This window comes from Leucopleurus acutus (assembly GCF_964270905.1).
Source record: "Leucopleurus acutus genome assembly, chromosome: 3".
Classification (NCBI taxonomy): domain Eukaryota; kingdom Metazoa; phylum Chordata; class Mammalia; order Artiodactyla; family Delphinidae; genus Leucopleurus; species Leucopleurus acutus.
Window position 1 is genome coordinate 103,637,686 of NC_139145.1, and position 19,090 is coordinate 103,656,775.

Sequence of the window (19,090 nt, forward strand, 5' to 3'; positions counted from 1 at the left end):
CAGGAAGTTTATTTTCATGAGAAAATGGTGATAGATTAGTTTTCTGGGTTTTTTTTTTTTTGGCCGTATGCGGGCCTCTCACTGTTGTGGCCTCTCCCGTTGCGGAGCACAGGCTCCGGACGCGCAGGCTCAGTGGCCATGGCTCACGAGCCTAGCCGCTCCACAGCATGTGGGATCTTCCCGGACCGGGGCACGAACCCATGTCCCCTGATCGGCAGGCGGACTCTCCACCACTGCGCCACCAGGGAAGCCCGATAGGTTAGTTTTAAATTGAAGACGTTCATTAGGAGCAAGCCTGCAATTTCCTTTCACCTCACTGTTTGTTCTGTTATTCTAACTAGTTTTAATTGGAAATTTAGTACGTGTCAAAAAGTTTTTTATGAGTGCTAGAAACACAGCAATGAGCAAGACAGGGGAGTCCTGATCTAATGGAGTTTACGTTCTAGGAGAAGGGGAGTAGGGAGCGAGGAAGGGGAATGAATACAACAAATGAACAAGAGGATTCAGATACCGATATATGATATAAAGCAAACATAATGAGGATGCGATATTGTGGGGCAGGAGAGCTACTCAGGGAGGCTGTTCTGAGGTGATACTATGGGAGCTGAGTGTGAATGAAGGATGGATAAATGAATACATGAATGAGCAAAGCACTGGTATAGAACTTTCCAGGCTTAGAGACTAACTGGAACCCAGGACCCAAGACAAGAAGGAGGTGGCACGTTTAAGGCCCTGAAAAGAGTCCACTGTCACTGGTGCTGGGTGAACGGGTGGAGATGGGAGGAGGTGAGATCAATGTAGGCAGGCGTGATCCTCATGGTCTGTTGGATGCAGGTCAGAAGTTTCTCTTTTAGTGCAGTAGGAAGTCACTGAAGGATTTTAGGTGGGACAGTGACTTGAGCTGATTTAGTCTTGCAAAGGACTACTGTGGCTGCTGCGAAGAGAATAGATTATAAAGAAAGGGGCCCTCAGAATGGGAGAAAATATTTGCAAATGAAGCAACTGACAAAGGATTGATCTCCAAAATTTATAAGCAGCTCATGCAGCTTAATAACAAAAAAACAAACAACCCAATCCAAAAATGGGCAGAAGACCTAAATAGACATTTCTCCAAAGAAGATATACAGAGTGCCAACAAACACATGAAAGAATGCTCAACATCACTAATCATGAGAGAAATGCATATCAAAACTACAATGAGATATCATCTCACACCAGTCAGAATGGCCATCATCAAAAAATCTAGAAACAATAAATGCTGGAGAGGGTGTGGAGAAAAGGGAACCCTCTTACACTGTTGGTGGGAATGTAAATTGATACAGCCACTGTGGAGAACAGTATGGAGGTTCCTTAAAAAGCTACAAATAGAACTACCATATGACCCAGCAATCCCACTACTGGGCATATACCCTGAGAAAACCATAATTCAAAAAGAGTCATGTACCAAAATGTTCATTGCAGCTCTATTTACAATAGCCCAGAGATGGAAACAACCTAAGTGTCCATCATCGGATGAATGGATAAAGAAGATGTGGCACATATATACAATGGAATATTACTCAGCCATAAAAAGAGACGAAATTGAGCTATTTGTAATGAGGTGGATAGACCTAGAGTCTGTCATACAGAGTGAAGTAAGTCAGAAAGAGAGAGACAAATACCGTATGCTAACACATATATATGGAATTTAAAAAAAAAAAAATGTCATGAAAAACCTAGGGGTGAAACAGGAATAAAGACACAGACTTACTAGAGAATGGACTTGAGGCTATGGGGAGGGGGAAGGGTAAACGGTGACAAAGCGATAAAGAGGCATGGACATATATACACTACCAAACGTAAGGTAGATAGCTAGTGGGAAGCAGCCGCATAGCACAGGGAGATTAGCTCGGTGCTTTGTGACCGCCTGGAGGGGTGGGATAGGGAGGGTGGGAGGGAGGGAGACGCAAGCGGGAAGAGATATGGGAATATATGTATATATATGACTGATTCATTTTGTTGTGAAGCTGAAACTAACATACCATTGTAAAGCAATTATACTCCAATAAAGATGTTAAAAAAAAAAAAAAGAAATTTAAAATTACATGTTTAACATAAAAAAAAAAAAAAAAAAAAAAAAAAAAGAAAGGGGCCAAAGCAAAACTATGGGTAGTAATTTGGACATTACTATAAAAGAGAGATGGCTTAGATGAGTATGATAAAGGTAAAGATTGACAGAAAAGGACACAATTGAGATATCCTCTGGAAGAAGAGAGATAAAATGCATTTAATTTCCAAATATGGTTAATCCTATACATATTTTTCAAAGGGGATATCCATACTAAAATAGTTTTAAAACATGCAAAAATTGAGAATATCAATTCAGAAGCTGACTTTCATTTAACTTTGATTTCTGTATTCCAGAAGGATCAAGGGCATAAATTGGGTTGGGGTGCGGCTTAGAGGTGAGGTCTGGGGTTGCTGTGGAATTTCTCCGTTTCCAGGCCCATAAAATCATTTGCACATGCCATCTTCTACACGTGAAACCTGGCCAGGAAATGCACTTGGTTGTTGATATGTGACATGTAACTTTTTCAACTTGGCAATAACATTCACGCTTACAACCAAAACATAGTGCCTGAAACCAAGTTCCTCCTCATCCCTGGCAGAACACAAAGTACACGTTCCCAGGAGATGGGATCCAAATGGGGCTCTGCCAGAAAGGTGGTTCTGGACTCACACAACTAACAAGCCGATAGAAAACGCTACTTTACTTGTATAACTGCTGTTATTTTGGCCCTCTTATACACCTTTTGGCATAGTATATGATGTAAAAAAAGAATAGTCGCTTTGCTCAGGAACTTAAAGTTCAGTTAGGCAGATAGGCAATTAAGTGTAAGACACTGTAGGTAAAGCAAGAAGCTAAAACTCAGGCACAGCTTCCTGGGACTTACAGATGTATATGGAAACAATAAAACCAATTTTGTGAGGGCCAGTCATTGAAAAGAACCACAAAAGGAAGCAAGATGTTGAGGAGCTAAAACGATTAAAGAGAGGCCTACTAACATGATTACTCTAGTAGCAAATGTTAACTATATGTCAATAAAGCTACAAAAATAAAACTGATTGTGGAAATGGGTATACAACTCGGTGAATATACTAAAAGCCACTGAATTGTACACTTTCAATGGGCTGCAATGTATGGCATGTGAATTCAATCTCAACAAGGCTTTTTTTCTTTTTTTTTAAAGCTGTCTGCAGGAGACCATGCTGTTATGCTCCATGGAAGTGGAGGGGAAAGGCACCATTGAAGGGTTCTGAGGTGTCTTTCTCAGACAGAGATGGGGCATTGGGCCTGGGCAAGTAATGTAACCTTTTGGGGTCTCAGATTTTTCATGTGCAATGCAGAGGCAATCATAATAATACTGACGGTCTCACAGGGTGTCGTAAGGATTACATGGAATTACGCAGATCAAGGGCTTACGGTAGTCCTTAGCGGTACTGTTTCGTTAAATAGTGTCCCTTTGTTAAAAATATGCCTATTCCCAATAGGAATAAAACCAAAAATAAGTAAATGGGACATAATCAAACCTACAAGCTTCTGTACAGCAAAGGAAACCATAAACAAAATGAAAAGACAACGTAAGGACTGGGAGAAAATATTTGCAAATGATGCGACCAACAAGGGCTTAATTTCCAAAATATACAAATGGCTTATATAACTCAAAAACAAAACAAAACAACAACAAAAAACCCAATCAAAAAATGGGCAGAAGATCTAAATAAACATTTCTCCAAAGAAGACATACATACATATGGCCAATAGGCACATGAAAAGATGCTCATCATCACTATTATTAGAGAAATGCAATTCAAAACTACAAAGAGGTACCACCTCACAACAGTCAGAATGGCCATTATTTAAAAAGTCTAAAAATAATAAACGTTGGAGACAGTATGGAGAAAAGGGAACCCTCTTACACGGTTGGTGGGAATGTAAACTGATGCAGCCATTATGGAAAACAGCATGGAGGTTCCTCGAAAAAAACTAAAAACAGAGTTGCCATATGATCCAGCAATCCCACTCCTGGGCATATGCCCAGACAAAACTATAATTGGAAAAGATGTATGCACCCCTATGTTCATAGCAGCACTATTTACAATAGACAAAACAAGGAAACAACCTAAATGTCCACTGAAAGATAAATGGATAAAGAAGATATGGGGGGTGTGTGTGTGTGTGTGTGTGTGTGTGTGTGTGTGTGTGTGTGTATCTATCTACCTATCTAGATAGATACACACACACACACACACACACACACACACACACTGGAATATTACTCAGCCATAGAAAAGAATGAAATAATGCCACCTTCAGCAACATGGATGAACTTAGAGATTACCATACTAAGCAAAATAAGTCAGAAGGAGAAAGACAAATACCATATGATATCACCTATACGTGGGATCTAAAATAAGGCACAAATGAACACATCTACATCCTCACAGACACAGAGGACAGATGTGTGGCTGTCGGGGGGTGGCGGGGGAGGGAAGGATTGGGGGTTTGGGATTAGCAGATGCAAACTACTATATATAGCATGGATAAACAAGAAGGTCCTACTGTATAGCACAGGGAACTATATTCAATATCCTGTGATAAATATTATTCAGCCATAAAAAGAAACGAAATGGAGTTATTGGTAGTGAAGTGGATGGACCTAGAGACTGTCATACAGAGTGAAGTAAGTCAGAAAGAGAAAAACAAATACTGCACGCTAACACATATATATGGAATCTAAAAAAAAAAAATGGTTCTGAAGAACATAGGGGCAGGACAGGAATAAAGATGCAGACGTAGAGAATGGACTTGAGGACACGGGGAGGGGGAAGGGTAAGCTGGGACGAAGTGAGAGAATGGCATGGACTTATACATACTACCAAATGTAAAAAAGATGGCTATTGGGAAGCAGCCGCATAGCACAGGGAGATCAGCTCCGTGCTTTGTGACCACCTGGAGGGGTGGGATAGGGAGGGTGGGTGGGAGATGCAAGAGGGAGGAGATATGGGGATATATGTATATGTATAGCTGATTCACTGTGTTATAAAGCAGAAACTAACACACCATTGAAAAGCAATTATACTCCAATAAAGATGTTAAAATAAAAATATCCTGTGATAAACCATAATGGAAAAGAATATGAAAAAGAATATATGTATAACTGAGTCACTCTGCTGTACAGCAGAAATTAACACAACATTGTAAATCAACTATACTTCTATAAATTTTTTTTAAAATACCTATTCAAAATTTCAAATGTACACACATCCACATTCCCAAGGTCAAACCATATACACACAGACACACATGCAGTTTTTTTTCCAAATACCTATCTGTATCTCTACTGTTCTTAAGGTTCTAACAATGCAACACAAGCAGTAAAGACACAACACTTAGAAGATACTTAAGATTAGGAGGAAAAAATCACATTTGAAAAATATAAACAAAGCAAAAATTAATATAGTGTCTAAAGATAATGCAGACCAACATAAAAACCCTTCTGGGAGAGTACAGTGAGAGGTGTGATAATAGGCATGATAGAGCCAATTATTTAAAAACGGTGGGGCTGAAGAAACTTTCACCTCCCTTGTTGTTGATTTAAGAAAACCTCCGGAAGAGAAAAGCAGGCTCAGCTCTCCAGAGGGCATTAGGAAGCGTTGGACTCAGAGCAGAACCCAACGGGCCTCTGCAGTGTTGTGTGGCAGCAGGAATCATCCTTACCCTCCGCCTTTGCCTCTCGTTTGTTCCCTAGGCCTTGTGTTTCAAGATTTTTGAACATGACCTATTATCCTCTTAACAACTCTGCAAGGCAGGCATTCTTATTATTATTTTTTTATTTTTATTTTTTGCTGTACGCGGGCCTCTCACTGCTGTGGCCTCTCCCATTGCGGAGCACAGGCTCCGGACGCGCAGGCTCAGCGGCCATGCCTCACGGGCCCAGCTGCTCCGCAGCATGTGGGATCTTCCCGGACCGGGGCACGAACCCACGTCCCCTGCATCGGCAGGTGGACCCCCAACCACCGCGCCACGAGGGAAGCCCAGGCATTCTTATTATTTTTCCAATGATTTTCCGATTGCAGCTCAGAGATATTCCCCCATTTGGTCCTCTAATTCCAAAAATGGGACTCTTCCTCCTACATTCCATATTTGCTACTTAAAGTTCTTTAGAGCTATCATTAAACTTTCATAAAAACATTTTTTCTCAGATGCTGATTTTCCTTACTTAGGGAGATCAAAAGAAGACTTTTAAAAGTCAAGGATAGTTTATATTTTTGAGGCTGTAACAGAAGATTCCAAACTGGTATTTTCTGGTAAAGTCTGGATTTGCTTCACAATTTTTCCTAGTAACAAAAGCCATGTTGCAAACATGATAATGTCACTGTAGCCTCATTCAGAATATTACTCACTCTTTCTGTTGCTTTGCTACTTCAGCACTTGGGAAAGTTTGAATTTCCCAGTAGTGTGACCATGATACTATTTTTGTATCTTCAGCGTCCACTTATTTTCAATTTAGTGAATCTACGGTTGAGCTGAATTTTGAAAGCTTGCTGGAAAAAAGGAGCTGGATTTTATTATTAAAAGATTTTAAGAATAAAAAATTTTGATATATAAATATGTTCTTAAGAAGAAAGCAAACATGAAACTTATTATTTCTTCAAGTTTTCCTCCATTTAAATACCAATATCATCTTAATCCCTCAAAGCACATACTTGTGAATAGCATAATATTAATATTTTTGGTTGTAGATTATAACATTATTTGATAAACACTAGCTACAGATTTACTTCATGACTGATTGCAAGTTTACGTGAAATTCAATAATAATAATACCAAAAATGTAAGGTCATCAAAGAAAATTTGGATTCAAGAAATGGGGGGAAAAACGAGCTCAGACTAGAGCTTTAATTGTCTCCTAGGTATAACATGATTAGGTTAGGCACACGAGCAGGAAGTTACTTGTCTTAGGCATAAAAAATGTCAAAGTTATCAAAAAGTATAAATAAAAACATGGATCACAGAGAAATTTACCAATTCCTATTACCCTTTCATCAAACTGCTGAAGAAAGTTCTATTTCAAGAAAATAAAAATACCAATGTGGGAGGGGGAGTGGGATGGAAGAAGAGGAGACCTACCCCTTTGGTGGGTGGTAGCTGGTAGCCAGCTTCCCTTCAGCGAGCTTTTTATATCAGAGGCGCCAGAGCTGTTCCCGCTTCTTGTGCCCCAACAGGTCCCTTCTTTCACCGCCAAGCTCCTCTCAGGTGTGGTCTGAAACAACCCTTCCATTTCCTCCCGATTGACTGAACTCCCTAACCTTTTGTGTCTTATTTTCATCATCTCTCACCAAGGTTTCCAGTGACTTTGTTCTCGCCAAACTGGAGGACTAATCTCCCACTGATGCTAAATCCTTCCATTTGAAACATCTTTTCCTTCCTTGGCCTCAGAAACTTTAACTATGCTTTAGTTAGCTGCTTCTAATGATCCTTCTCATTCCACACAGCACAGTGTCTTAAAACACACAGATTTTGGAAGCAGATGGACTTGAGTTCAGACCCTTCCAGCTGCCACATTCTAGCTCTGAAGGTTAGGGCAGGTAACTGAACTTCTTAGTCCCATTCTTTCCATTTGTACAATAGGGATGATAAAAGTACCCACCTCATCTGGTTGTTACAAGGAGTGAATAAAGCAATACATGTAAATGTTTTACGGCATAGTTCAGTGCCATAAAGGCAAGCCCTTGTGACATTAGTTACATGTATTCTATAATCAGGTTCTCTCCTCAACCTGTCCCAAAGAACTATTTTATAGTGTCAACACTTGTTTATGTAGCTAACATTGAAATCACTAGCTTAAATGTGCTATGGGAACTCTAAATTCCTAATGCCCAAAATTGCATGTATCCTTCTCCATCTATTAAAACTTCTGGCCTTTTCTATTTAAGTCAAATGACTTAAATAAGAAAAGGCTATCTATCTCTTTGGTGATAGGGTAAATCTCATTAATTCACGATTTATGAGGCAGTATACGTAGTGGTTAAAGGGTGCTTACGCTCAATTTCCAGTTCTGTAACGTATCGCTACGTGACCTAGGACAAATAACTTAAAACTCTTTGTGCCTCGGTTTCCTCAGTTGTAAAATAGGAAGAGTACTAGTGCCAACCTCATATAATGCTTCGTAGGTATTATATTAATGTTTATTAACACGTTTATTAAATAAAATAAAATTTACAGTGTGACCTTTGTATTGATTTAAATAGAAAACTAAAACAGTAATACTTTCATAGCACAAAACAGGGTGTTTTTTATTAGTTCCTCTTCTTTCCTTTGAATTCTCATTGCCACTACCACTGTCCACTGCCACTGGTTACGTGACCCAACATAACCAGATGATGGTAGAAGCTCCCCACCCTGCCTCTCTAAACACATCTCCAGGCATTCTTCTATTTTAATCCATTTCTTATTTAAACCCTAATTGCCAGATCAATCCTTTGGAACAATCCTTTCACACTGTGCCCTTTCGGACTACTCCATTGGTGACTCCCACCAATTCTCAGACAATATACAACTACCTCACCTTCGATGGCTTATCTAGTTCCCTATGCCAGGGGCAGGTCTTACCTAAGTGGAATTCCCAGGGTCACTAAACCCTTCAGGTCTTTATCTTGTTCTTTTCCCCTGCCTAGAATGTGCCACATCCTATTTCTTCAAATCTTATCCATCTTTCAACAACCAAGTCTGATTCCACTTGCTCTGTGGAGCCTTTTCAAGCTAAGGCCCTCACCCACAGCTTATGCAATACTACCTAGCATCCTAGAGAAGAGGAGACTTTCTTCTACTACATACAACTTGGTTCTTACCATAAGGTTCATTTTCAGACTGTTATCTACATGCTTCATGTGTATATATCTTGCCTGGTATTTCCCGTTGCACAATCTCAATACTGTGCATATGGTAGATGAGGTGGAAGCAGATGAGTTCATAGATGAATGATGATCCTGATGGGGAATAAGTAGGGTTTGTTCAATTTTTTTTTTTGCTTTAATTTCACTGCTGGATGATTGAATGGGCATTCATAGTCATGAACAGTGATACTATTTTGGCCACATTAATGAGCATACCTAAACTAGAATCAAATAGTTTAATAAGTTCAACTCAAATGTATATTCATATCTGTGTGCAGAATTTTCTTTATTCATGTTCACCAAATTAATGTCTATGTGAAGGAAAGGTACAGTTAAATACCTAACAATTTTTTGTATAAAAAATAAAAGCCTTACATACTCAATACTATTGAAGTGGAGGCGCTTACAAGCTCTTTATAGGAAAGACATGGTGGTGGAGGTGCTGGTTACACCTTCTTTCTAGCGGTTTATGTCCACGTACAATACCGAGAAGTTCTGCAAGTGTGAAATGCTATGAGAAAGACCAAAATAAAAGTCTGGTCTGCACTCTCAGTCCTACATTAGTTCCCATGTCTGAGGATCTTTTCTTAGTAACCCAGGAGGAAGAAAAGAAAGCCAGAAGGAAACGGTAACCGAAGTTTTCCCTTCAGGATGGAAAGATAAATGTTTGTAAGCGGTTTCAAGGCAATGACACTTTAAATGAAGTAAAAATTTAATTAATGGAATTTCTTACAGAAATTATTTTTAGAGTAAAGAAAATAGGTTAGTACTATGGGTTTAGTAATAATAAAAACAATAACAGCAACAGCAGCAACAACAACCAGAAATGTATCTGGGTCCTAACAGAGCTAACCTAATCTCTCAACTAGTGGGATCCAGAAACCCACCCAGACTTAATGATTTAGTATCTGAATTTTAACAAGATGCCTACATCCAACTTTAGGAAACACTTTCCTAATCCATTTACATCTACACGAACAAATGATCATAAATGTTTCACTGAATAATGATCCTTCGTGCTTCCCAATCCTCAAAACAAGGTCCAATTTTTATTCTTGTACTCAAACTCTTAAATTCCTTTTTCTTAAATAACAAAAGCAGAAATAACAAAGGATACCCTGCTTAACAAGCAGTTAACTAAAACTTCCAGCTAATGAAAAATCTGTTCTGAGTAATGAACATTTTACAATTTCTGTCTGACTCTGCTTCAATCCAAAAAGATATGCCTATAAGATACATGTTTTCAGACCCTACACACACAATGACTTTCCTGAGCTGACAGACTCAACACAACAGTGCAAGCTGCCAGGAGAGAAACCAGACCCTGGAGTAGCCATAAGGAATCAGTACTGAAGAGGTCACAGTTGGCTTCTGGCTTCCTTCACGTACAGCCAATGATTCTGCATCTCAAAAGTGCTAGATACTCAAAGTTAAAAAACATAAATTGAAGATTAAAGCAGAATCTATTGGTAGGAGTATCTACACAGAATCCTACCCGGGAAACAAAATGACATTGCAAGACGACATCCCAAAGCATTACAGAATGAGGAAACTGGACAAGTCACTTACAGTCCAACTTTTTGCTAAATTCCAGAGAACTGTCCTCTGAATTTTAAGGCGATTTCCTTGTCCCTTCTTAAGGAGAGGGCCTATGGAAGCTAAAACTCCCATACATCCAGCGGCTACCCAAAATTCATATTTAAGTATTTCAAATTCTCAGATATTCGGTGTCATCTGAATTCAGAGAGTATTTTTACATACATTTTTTTCTAGACTAATTTGCTCTTCAGTTTCAGAAAAAGGTGCTTAAGCCATGCAAACAAAAAACAGAGAAAACAAACAAACAAACGTTTCCCTCTGGTTAAGTTTATTAATCAGAGTAAATGCAGTTCTATCTTATCATCTTTCTATGAGGAAACTTCTGTTCTTTTTTTAGATTTGGAGAATTGCTTTTCCTGACAGAACCCCCAGAACTGAGAACCCTGAACTGCAAACTTGTCCTTTGTCCTAGTTGTTTACCAGCCTTATCAGGGCACACATGGGCTGGCAATGTGATTCTAAGATAAAAATTCCTAAGATATAATTAGATGTTTTTCCAAGAAATATCACCAATGCCATGAAAATTTGTTTGCTCTCTTCTCCTTCATATTTAAAGATAATGATCTCACAATTTCTTGCCATTTAATTATTTTCTTTTAGATGCGTGAGAAACATTAACTTGGCACTGAAGAAAAATACATACTTTTTTTTTTTTTGCGGTACGCAGGCCTCTCGCTGTTGTGGCCTATCCCGTTGCGGAGCACAGGCTCCGGACGCGCAGGCTCAGAGGCCATGGCTCACGGGCCCAGCTGCTCTGCGGCACGTGGGATCCTCCCGGACCGGGGCACGAACCCGTGCTCCCTGCATCGGCAGGCGGACTCTCAACCACTGCGCCACCAGGGAAGCCCCGAAAAATACATACTTTTAAAATAAACAATACTGAAAACACAGATCTTACCTTAAAACTTCTGCGACATTTAAACATACTTTTCTCCAACAACACACTTCTTAAAGCTTATACAACATAAATATAATGAAAATAATGTTATACCCCTGAATTTAACTATAAATGATAAATGACAGAAAGATATAGTCCAAGCTAGTGATGTACAAGCTTTCTTACCGTGCCTTTCAGACTCATTAGTTCAATTCTGAACAAAGGGGATAAAAAGAGAAAGGTAGAAAATCACAAATGCATGTTTGCTAAGTTGCGGAAGAATACTCTCTAGCCCAGTGCAAGAAGTGCTGTGAAAACATCTTAAGTTCTCTACTGAACTCCATCTTTGCTAGAGACTAAAAACCGGTTTTGCAAAAAAAAAAAAAAAAAAAAAAAAAAAAAATCTTTTACTGCCACCTGCTGGTAATTTATAGTCAGTGGTTCTCAAAGATGCTTGAACGACACAAATTCTAGATTAAAGCAGAATCTTTTGTCTTTTAAAGGAAGAACATTAGATACAATATATGTTTCGAGAAACACAGACTATCACATTTTCCTGATGCTGATTGCTTCCCTCACTGACACACTGCCCTAAAAGGAAGTCAGAGGCCATTACATTTTTATTCTTCCCCTTTCCACAAAAGCCATTCGACTTAGCCCTAGGCCAGCAATAAAGATTTAAAACCAAATGGTCTTGGCAGACCTGTCCACAGAGTATTCACAACTCAAACACTTGAGGTCAGCTAGAGAAATTTTACTCTTTTAGCCAAAGACCCACAGGCCAAACTGTATTTTTTAAGACTTCTCTACAGGAAACTTAAACTATAAGAATGTGAACATATAGTTGATGGAGGATCCCAAATGAGAGGTCCAAGACTGGAACTGGAATCCCCCCACTGGCAAGATTCTGTAACTGGAGATATAAACGTGATTTTAAAATTCATAAATGAAAGGGTAGGCCCAAGTTCCTGCAGTCAGCTTCATTCCTTTTTTTTGGAGAGTCTAAGAATTTTTCAAAGGCTTTGCTAAAAGGTTTTAAAGGAGAAAATTATTCTCTTTAATTTAGAGAGTATTTTTAAAAATCAAAGTAGATAGGTAAAACATTTTGAGGAAACAGTACTTTCTATCCACAACCTATCAACAATTCTTCCTGCCAAAAATAAACTACGGAAGTTCTTTTTTAGTTACGTCACATGACAAGTCATACATTGTAGGATTTTTCATGCCACGTTGCTTTATCTATTCTAAAAATATACTGAATAACATGGATTTGACTATTTTCTCCAAAATTAATGTTAAGTATAATGTGAATCTGAAGGCAGTGTCCCAAGATATAAATCCTGTCTTTTTTTTACATCCCTAGACATGAGCAAATTTGTCTGCTAGGACACTGAAGAGTTGTCTGTAATTCTATGGTTCTATAATTAAGACTTGTACAAATTCTGCTGCCAAAAAATCACCAGAGTGGGTGGTGAATACAGCCAAGTAAACTCTAATTATGGAAGGTGGGTTTTCTAAGATCTTAAATACAAGAAGCAAAGGCAAGATCAGACAACTAAGATAGCTACCAAGGCAATATAAATAGTCTTGTCAAACTCAATGGAAGCCCCCCTTTGGTAACAGCTGTTACCTCTCATAGTTCATAGGTACTTTAAAAGCACAATCTGGGATCTTCTACTTAGAATTCAGCACTTCATTGTTCCCTAAAAAATAGAGTTATGAAATTTACTCATGTCATTTTCACTCCTGGGACCAAAAAAGGCAAGAGAAGTCCAATGTCCCAGATAATCTTCCATTTTATATTTCAGCTCCTCCTCTAGTATTATTTTTAAAGGTTCTGTTTGGAGTTCAATAGAATGCCATTAGCATTCTAAAATGTGTGCAACTCCTAAGTGTAGGGACAGCACATTAAATTTACGTAAACTGAACACATGCATACACCAGCACACAATCAGGCACCAGCATTTTCTGCACTTCAAATGTGCACCCATCTACCCAGAAATGACAAAATTTTATAAAACAATATTACAAAGTTTTCTCAATAATAACATTATATAGTGTATTCTTCCGATTGAAACTGTAATTACAGTCTTTAAGTAGAAGTGATTATGCTTTTTCCTTTTTGCTTATATAGATGTCTATGCCCATCTTACTCCTAATCAACAAATTGCATGAATTTCTCATTTGAGCCCACCCCAAATATCACCTCCTCTGTGAAGACTTCCCTTACCTTCGCAGAAATATTAAGTCCTCAACTATATTTACAAATAGTCTGTGTTCACACTAATTACACTGCATTAGAGTTATTTGTATGTACATCTACTGTTCCAGACTGTGAATATCTTATGGACAGAAAAGGCATTTAATTTCATCTTTTTGATCTGCCTTCCGGGCTTTAAACTGTGTGCTTTAAAATGCATGCTAATGAATGACTCAATGCTTTTCACACTATTTCTTCTGCCATAGAAACGGTTTTTCAAAAAAGAATGTTCTACCAAACTGTATTCTATAATATTAAATGAAGCAAAATATATTATCCAGATGTCTTAAAGTATATATCATTTTGGGCTTCCCTGGTGGCGCAGTGGTTAAGAATCCGCCTGCCAATGAAGGGGACACGGGTTCAAGCCCTAGTCCGGGAAGATCCCACATGCCACGGAGCAACTAAGCTCATGCACTACAACTACTGAGCCTGTGCTCCAGAGCCCGCAAGCCACAACTACTGAGCCTCCGTGCCACAACTACTGAAGCCTGCACACCTAGAGCCCGTGCTCCACAACAAGAGAAGCCACCGCAACGAGAAGCTGCACAGGGCAACGAAGAGTAGTCCCCGCTCATCGCAACTAGAGAAAGCCTGCGCGCAGCAACAAAGACCCAATGCAGCCAAATATAAATAAATAAATAAATAAATAATATATATCATTTTAATGCCCTCCATATAAAGGATCTGTAACAGAGCATATTTTATTCAGATTAAATTAAAATGTGCTCATTTTAACATATATACACATTAGTAATACATAAATTGACAATATGATGCTTCACGATAAGCAGCAGTTATTTTCTTGTAAGCGGCGACACTAAGGTATTTCTCTGTAGAAAGTTCACAAAAGACACTTTTTAGACCTGATGCTCTCATTTCCTCTTACTGCTCTCCTTCCCCAGCCTCCTCCACTACAATTTAAACAAGCTTATTTCAACTAAATTGAGATTAAACTTTACTTATACTCAAGGATCACAGAAGAAGAAACATGAACATCACATGAAAGTGGGAAATCCCAGCGCTCTCCTACCTGTGTACCTAAGCTGGCTGCCATCATGTGAGTCAGAAGTTTAGCTGCAAACATGGAATACTTGGCACAGAAGATATGGGAAAGAACAGCCAGGCAGAGACCTGTAGAAACAAAAAAAGCCCATGTGTGGTTTTACAATCCATGAATAAACAGAAGCATGGTAAAATCTCTGGAAAAGGTAAGCACATAAGGCCGCATAGCGCAACATCTCAGGGAACATTCATGTTCCAATTTTAATCCAGTCCACTTGACAAGACATATAAAATCCTCACACTTATTAAGCCCAAGGGTAACTTTAAATTTTAAATATCTACTTGCTTATTTCCCTACTAAAAGGAAAGCACAAATTAAGCAGATTAATAATTTAGACAAGTTTTACTGCTTAAGAAAAGAATCAAATTCCAATCTAATTTTCCATGATCAGGTGGCTTGCTAAATAGAGATATTTAGGGAGGTGAATAGGATTTTTCAGGCATAAAATTGTGAATGGTGCTACCAAAACTCAGGTTTGGTAATTACCCCTTTTTGTCTACTAGAAATAATTATGTAATTACAACAGTGGTGATTATGAATTTTTAAAGCAACCTTATGCTCCTGGGTGCCAAAACCAGGAACAAAATGTGTTCTTTCTCACTGAGATGATTTTTAACCTAAACATCTACATTTCCAAGTAGTGTGAAGAACATTATTCTTATTTTCTTTAAATCTACTTGAATTCACCTACCTATACTAGTTCAAGGGGAAGATCAGAATCTCAGGACTAACGCATAAATCTTTTATCTTGCAATTTGTATAAATTTCTTTTAATGTTAGGTTTTAAATGTAGAACGCATATATATTTTAAAAATATTTCCTGCCTTTTAAAATTTAAATGTGCTGCACAAAGTAACCTATTTGCTTTATCACTTAAGCCTTTTACTCCACTCTCATCCTCAGTAGGGTTATTTTGTCTAAGAAGTGTTGAAACATAACAACTGGCTTGTGTATGCTGCTTTGCCCTGTACTCTGCATGCATTAGCTCATTCATCAACGCCTCCGTGGCAAGCAGGAGACGCTGCATTTGTTTAACATTTTGTTTCTTCATTATCTTTTCTGAAGCCATGGAACAAACTTCTCAAGTACGTACACCACACGTTGGCATAAGTGGACTGGGCATCTGCAAAATGCGCACATGGGGTCTGTGACTCATTGTCAGCACAGAAATGCCTCTCAGAAATCCTTCTGGGAAAAGCTTTCAATATGTTTAGGTTTGCGTTAGGTAGACAAAGTTCCACACAGGAAGTGAGGCTTTGCATTAGCCAAGGCTTTCAGCCTAGAAATTTGGCCAAGAAATCAGGAGTAATCCACTTTTAGGAAGGCTGCCATGAGGTGTTCTGGTAAAGGTGCGCAGGTCCTGGGGCTGCCTGCCCAATCCTCCCACACAGGTACACAGTATAGCCAGAAACTGCATTGTTACTTAGGTAGCTTATAAATTATTTAAGTTGTTGCTCCAAACTCACAAATGTACACTTTGAACTTCCTGTGATGGTCAGAGTCACCTTAAACTGAAGGTTCAGGTTGAGTGTGACAGTGTGTGTACGAGTGTGTGTGTGGAGGGGGTCTGTGTGTGTTACCACACTGACTTAAAAGCAGGGCCTTGGAAGTCTCATTTCATTGCCGGCCACACGATCACAAATATGTGCTTTACTATGAGTTTACTGTGGTGGATGGTAACAATATGAGGCAAGGGGATTAGGGCTGGGCAAAGGAGAAATACTCCTGAGTCAGCTGTTTCTTTCTAGTTCACAAGAAGAACTTATTCACAGCCTTTTCCCCTAACTTGGTAATTCTCCACTATACTCCCATTTCATGATATAAATTTAGTACAGTTAAACTTGACCAGATCAGTAATATTTAATTAAGTCTATTAAGCTTCAATTAAAATGCTAGCATGACACCTGGTGGCAGTCCAGGATTCAAAGCCAGTGGCAGGAGAATGCGCTAGGTTCTATTAGCCTGTAAGTGTAATGTGTGATGATTATCTAGATGCATTTTTTATTTAGGAGAAAAGAATGCGGCTAAAAAAACCTCAAGCAGCCTAGCCTCAACTGGCCTTGGGAGAGATACTGAATAGATTTAAAGAAATAAATACTTCAATTACGAAGTTCCTAAACACTATATGCTAAGTATTTATCTTTTATTTTCTTATCTGATATTGAAGAGCTGTATTCAGCAAACATAATTTAAATTTACAAGTCAGTTTTTTAAAAATTGTAACTTTTTTTTGGTTTAAATTCCCTTAATATGTAAATCACAGGGTACAAAATGGTATAATTATAAATAGAATTTTTTTAAAATAAAGTGTAACAATTCTAGGTATTACCTAAAGGTATACTCTAAACAGGTTTGTAAAAACTGATTCCTTGGCAATTATGTATAAAAACAAGTTGCTGATTGAATAATTTTCATTTGCTTTTTCCCCTAGCACTATGTAGGTTACAGACTCCGTTGGAAAAAGGCAATTAATCAGTTTACTAACACAAATAACTTTTCTATATGATTAGACAGTAAGATGGAAGATAAATTACCCTTAACAAAATAATAACATTGATAATCTTTGATTTAGATAAGAAAAACTCTAAAGAACCGCTGGATTCTTTTGCTATTACCAAAGTGGACCAAAGATCTTATCTATCTATAAATATTCGAATGTTTGTATGTGTATATACATATGTACTGTTTGTATATGAATATAGATATCCAGTAAATAACTACTGTTTGGCATCACTTACAAACGGGACATACTGTCCAAATCACTGAAGTTTATCCCACCACATGCCAAACATTAACACTTTTTCCCAGGAAAATCTCTTTAAAATATTTATAAATAATAATATATTTATAAATTGCTTTACTTATGTATCTCTGCCTTCTCTACAGATCAATCTAAAACTCAAATGATCACTGGATTATTAAATCAGTTATTCGCTTGTTAGCTTAGGTTTTTTTCTCTTCTCCCACCTAATGTTAGCTGTAACTGTCACCTTTTTTACTTTTTGTTGCTCATCTCTATTGATTCCCATATTCCTGCAACTCTCCCTTCAGCGTGATGCCTCTTGATTACAGCTACTAATAAGCTAAGGACAGGAAAACAAAGTTGTCAATCCTGAAAAGTTTTCTAGGGTGAACAAAAGTCAATACGAAACACCTTAGAGTACACAAGTTCTGTGTATTAGAGGGAAGGGTTTAATCCAGAGGGAAGAGGTTGCCAGGAGACCAGCCTCTGGGTGACCTATGAAGTTCAATACAGTAGCCACTAGCCACATGTGGCTATTTAAATGTTAATTAATTAAAATTAAATAGAATTAAACATTCAGGCTCCAATTGTACCAGCCATATTTCAAGGGCTCAATAACCAGATGTAGCCAGTAGCCACTACACTGAAGAGGGCAGAACATTTCCATCATCGAAGAAAGATCTACTGAAGAATGCTGTGTTAAACTGTCCCAAGACTGTTTATGAAAGGTCACAGAACACAATTCTGGTCAAAGAGATGTGCAGGAAAACGCTCTGGGTGGTTTTCAGGAAAGTTTTCATTGTTCTTAAAACTGGATCCAGATAAGTGCTTTTCCCTTGGCAAGCCTAGGCAGAGTTGTGGGATGCTTAGAGCTGCTGCAGCCAGCTCAAGACCACGTAGGGGTAAGGCGGAGAAAATAAAATAAAACCTTTGAGGAGAGCAAAACAGACAAATGTAAAGAGGCTGGGCCCCTGATGATGCCATTGGGGTGCTGAACTAATCAACCCTGAAACTAAATTCTGCTTATTTAAGATATTTGACTTGCTTTCTGTCACTTGCAATCAGGGCCACCCTAAACAACACATGTTATTATCGATACATAGCTAGAGAAATCCAACATTTTTATGCCATGTCAGAATTAGACTAAGCTCTCTGACTTCTATCACCTGCAGTAACCCCTTAAAACTGCTTTTTTTTTAAGTTCTGACATTTTTTCGATTCTTCTTGTCAATAACTCTCCATTAGATAGAATGAAACTGTTTTGATAATTATAATGGTTATCTTAGGACAACGATTACTGTGAATATGAACTTAATATCTTTAGAAGAATCTGACAGAGAAATTGAGTACATATCTCTTATATTTAAAAATAATTAAAAATGAATGGGTGGCATCTGATAGAGTTTTTTTTTCCCTAGAAAAACCATTGGACTATCAGCTTGTAAAATATAAAAGCACAACTAGAATATTCTTTTTTTTTTTTTAGAATAGTCTTGCAGTTTAATAAACCTGAACAAAAGAATAAGCATGCTTCAAAGTATTCTGGACTGGGCTGATTTACTTATCCTGTAAGTCTTAGTATTTAGCAATTTATAGACAATTATC

The 19,090-nt window shown here is 38.1% G+C and overlaps 1 protein-coding gene across 1 annotated transcript in view; it reads right to left on the reverse strand.

The window, feature by feature from the left end:
• ADGRV1 (adhesion G protein-coupled receptor V1) overlaps positions 1 to 19,090 on the reverse strand; it is a 577,115-nt gene that overhangs the window by 278,401 nt on the left and 279,624 nt on the right. The window contains exon 83 of the mRNA XM_082836315.1: positions 14,710 to 14,810. Within this exon, the coding sequence (XP_082692441.1) occupies positions 14,710 to 14,810 (101 nt within the window). The remainder of the gene's footprint in view (positions 1 to 14,709; positions 14,811 to 19,090) is intronic.